Genomic DNA, 4,203 nt, shown 5'->3' on the forward strand with positions numbered 1-4,203 from the left:
AAAAAATTCAGTTTTGTTTGACATTTGGTAAAAAAAAAAAAAAAGGTTTGCAAGCTTCAGTAGCCCCGTGTTCACGTGGTCTGCAATGTGACTCTGCTGTGAACAGGAAGGCCGTCCCTGCTGAGCCTGGCCTAGCCGGGGCACCGCACAGTGGACGGCCATCGTGCGTGCAGTGCCTGGCCTGGTGCAGTGGGCGGCCATCGCGCGTGCAGTGCCTGGCCAGGCTGGGACACAGTACAGTGGACGGCCATCGCGCGTGCAGTGTCCCGGCCAGGCTGGGACACAGCGCAGTGGACAGCCATCATGCATGCAATGCCCTGCGCTGCACTAAGCTCTCTACATGCGGTCCCCTCCGTCGATGTCTCTTGGAGTCACAGTCTAGCCTCAATTAGAGGAGCGGAGCTAAACACAGGTATGAACTACAGAACGGGCTAGACGAGAGGGCTGCTCTGTGGGACAGGGACTGTGTGTTAACCCAGGATGGAGTGACCGACCCGCAGCATGGACAGACGCTCCTTCCTCAGGGTGCAAATCTGGCCCTCTCATCCCTGAGGCTTCTCCTAGGATGTGCTGGACTCTGGTGTGGCAGCACTGGGAGAACCAAGACAGCGGGGCTGTCCCAAGGCAGGGTGCGGTGACCACCAGCCACGCACGCCGCCTCCTTACCTTGCAGGATGACCGAGCGGCGCCTGCTCTCCAGCACGCACACGAGTTCTGCCGAGTGTCTGAGGAATGCCCTGGAGGGAGAGGGGAAAGTGAGCCCTCCACTTCCACACGTTAAAGTTCCTGACGGCAGGAGGTCTAAGCTCTCACCATACACATTCATACCACACGTTAAAGTTCCTGACGGCAGGAGGTCTAAGCTCTCACCATACACATTCATACCTTTTTTTTGAGAGATTTTTGCTACAGGGCGTGTACATTCACCAGAGAGACAGAGAGAGAGAAAGCCAGAAATCACCCCCCAGAGGGGACTGCGACTTCTCCATTCTCCTCTCAGGATCTTGGGCATGCATGCACACACAGCCGGTGTGAGCTTAAGCCACCAGGACCAGGACTCGAACCACAGCCAACTACGTGGGAGTCCGGTGATGTAGCCATTACACTGTCTGCCGGTGGCGTGCATGCTCACATTCTGAGCCTTGATGAATTCCGTCTGTTTATGATTCTCCAGTGCAGTCTGTGACCTCCTACCAGGGAGATCCAGCGGCCCCTCCTGGAGGGACACAGGCTGATCCGTGCAGTGTGAGCGAAGTGCTACCAGCCTCACGGCACTGCGGCAGTCCTGCACATGCTGCACACACACGTGTACATGCACGCTCTGCTCTGGCACGCCGCCGGCTGCACCGCCATGGAAGTGAGAAGCTGCAGGAGAGCTGTGCATACCTGACGTACTCTAGCCACCGCGTGTCCTCCAAGGACGACAGCCACTTCTCCTCCGTCTCCTCGAAGGGTTCTGCAATACAAACGGTGCCACACATATGTGTGTCTCTAGGCTTTTGCTTTTACAGAGAGATCTTTTGCTACAGGGTGTGCACGCTTGCTGGAGAGACAGAGGGAAAGTGAGAAATCACCCCTCAGGGGGTGGCCACATTGCAGTCCCTCCTCCTTCAGTCTCCTCTCAGGATCTGAGACTTGAACCGCAGTGGGCCACGTGGGAATCCAGCGACATTACTACTATGCCATCTGCTGGTCCCACACGTGGAGACTTCTAAGCTTGGTTATACAGCTCCACGTCAGAGTTAGGAGGTACGCTGTCGTTCTAGTACACAGAGGCTGCCTTCACCATGTGCCGTGTCCTCTTCTTAGTAACAAGATTTCCAAGGAGCTCTGCACCATCCTGTCACAGAGCAAATGGCGCAGTCCCCAGGCACCCAGCCTCTCTGGCCCACACCTGCTCCATGCTGGGCCAGCCCTGCATGCTGCTCACAGTGCCCTGCCCTGCCCGGCCCACCGCGGCTTCCTCCCTGCAGGCTCCCCTACCAGCTCCTCCCCATCTCCTGGCTGCCCTCGTAGCCCCTGCACACGTGGCTCAGGAAGCCCTGATGACTGACTGCTGCAGTCAGCCTGCCCAGAGCAGAGGGCCACACGAGGCATATGTTCCTGCAGACACCCTGCCCTGGCAAGTGCTTCTCCAGCAACGGCCCACCTGCCACTCAAGACTTGCTTAAGGCTGCGTCTCCCAACCCCGTGACCTAGGGCTGCTTCCGGGGGACCGCGTCAGGTGCCTTCCTACGACAGCTCCCCAGCTCATGGCAGCCACCTGAGGAGCATGGCACAAGGACACGCGTGAGGGCCGAGGTCGCAGACACAGCCGGGTCTGGGCTGCCGCGGACACGGCGTGTGCAGCAGTCAGAGTAATCCGAATGCAGTTCTTCCCACGCCTTTCACGAAGGCAACCGAGGAGGTTCATTTTCTCCTCCCAAACAAGAAGCAGCTCGAACTTTATTTCCTAGGAGGGTCTGCCATTCTACCACAACTGCAATCTGATAAAGTATTTCAAGTCTCTTCTACATCCAGTTCTATGAGGTTTTATTGTTTTGGAAAGGTTTTATTTAACTTTCCTTATTTCCTTATTTATTTATTTAAATTTGACCAGAGAGGGACAGAGTGAGAGAGAGAGAAAGGGGAAGTGAGAAAGCCAGCCGCCAGGTCTGGTACCCGAACTGCGGTCGGCCATGTGGGAGTCCAGCACCTTAACCACCATGCCACACGCCGGCCCCATTTCTGTGTTGTTAAGAAGCATCACTCTGGGCCAGCAAATGGCGTTGCGGTTATGTCACTGGACTCCCACATGACCGTGGTTTGAGTCCCAGATCTGGTGGCTTGAAAATCACCCGGAGTGTGCACACGCATGTGCGTGCCCCAAGATCCAGGGAGAGTGGGGAAGGGGTTGTGGCGTGGCCATCCTCCCAAGGAGTGATTTGTCACTTTCCCGCTCATGTTTCTGTTTTTCTCTCCAGGAAGTGCATGTGTCCCAAGGCAAAGCCTCTTTACACACAAAAGCACCACACTTCCTGACAGACCGGTGGGACCTCACTCCTGCTCACTAGACAGCACGCGTGCAAGCGTGCACATGGCATTACCGTCAACACACAGCTGCTTCAGTCTCACAAAGGCCGCCTGGATCTCCTGAAGGGTAGGCAAGGCCTTGTCCAGGTCAGATCTGTACACGTCGCTCCTCTGTGGGTGGCTCTTGGTCACCGCGTTGCAGATCCTAGTGGGGATAAAACCCGCTGGGCTCTGAAGGGCCCTGGCCCTCAGCACTCCTGTGGGCTGGGCCCTGCCCTCCTGCGCTTACACCCAGGGCGGTGGGGATGGTGCCAGGAGGACAGGCTGGGGCACGTACGGCGACCACAGGGCCCCTGCTCCGAGGCTCCTGTGTGCAATGCCCTGAGGCCGACGCCTCAAGGCCGAGCATGAAGCTCTGGGAGTGCGCTAGCAGAGGGTTGGCTAGTGCAAAGGCCCTGGGGTAGGACACAAGCCTGCCTGGGGGAGAAAACAGGGAAGGCCAGTGGGTAGGGACGTGCCGAGGGAGAAGGCGGGTAAGGAGAGCCTGTGCTCAGGAGAGGCGTTAAGGGGTGCCTAGCACAGCAGTGCAGGACTGCAACAGCCACTGGCTACAGGTGTGACCGCCAGCTCACACAGCGGTGCCACAGCCTCGACAGCCTGCAGCACCTCCCGTCGTGATGTGAGCCCGGGTCGGCGCTAGTTTCTAGTGCACAGAGGCTGCCCTATCACCTTGTGGGACTAGGGAGGACGGGGCTGGGAGAGGGCGGGTGTGAGCACAGGAGGACGGGGCGGGGAGAGTGGGAGAGGGCGGGTGTGAGCACAGGAGGACGGGGCTGGGAGAGTGGGAGAGGGCGGGTGTGAGCACAGGAGGACGGGGCTGGGAGAGTGGGAGAGGGCGGGCGTGAGCACAGGAGGACAGGGCTGGGAGAGTGGGAGAGGGCGGGTGTGAGCACAGGGGGACGGGGCTGAGAGAATGGGAGAGGGCGGGCGTGAGCACAGGAGGACGGGGCTGGGAGAGTGGGAGAGGGCGGGCGTGAGCACAGGGGGACGAGGCACTCCAGTCCAGAACAGGCAGCAGCCAGGGCTGGCACTGGGAGGGGAGGGACTGGCTGCTTGCTGTGTGGACGCCCGAGGGGCCTCCTTCTGCAGGAGAGCATAGTGGCTGGGGCTGTGGGCGAGGGGGGTGGGGGG

The 4,203-nt window shown here is 59.1% G+C and overlaps 1 protein-coding gene across 2 annotated transcripts in view; it reads right to left on the bottom strand.

The window, feature by feature from the left end:
- Window positions 1-4,203, bottom strand: part of MTMR10 (myotubularin related protein 10) — a 47,031-nt gene that overhangs the window by 7,866 nt on the left and 34,962 nt on the right. For both annotated transcript variants that reach the window (XM_006167238.3, XM_027767802.1), the window contains exons 9-11: window positions 3,087-3,217; window positions 1,387-1,456; window positions 667-737 (exon numbers count right to left, since the gene is read on the bottom strand). In XM_006167238.3, coding sequence (XP_006167300.1) covers window positions 667-737; window positions 1,387-1,456; window positions 3,087-3,217 — 272 coding nt within the window. The remainder of the gene's footprint in view (window positions 1-666; window positions 738-1,386; window positions 1,457-3,086; window positions 3,218-4,203) is intronic.

This window comes from Tupaia chinensis, unplaced genomic scaffold (genome assembly GCF_000334495.1).
Source record: "Tupaia chinensis unplaced genomic scaffold, TupChi_1.0 Scaffold144682_1, whole genome shotgun sequence".
NCBI lineage: Eukaryota > Metazoa > Chordata > Mammalia > Scandentia > Tupaiidae > Tupaia > Tupaia belangeri.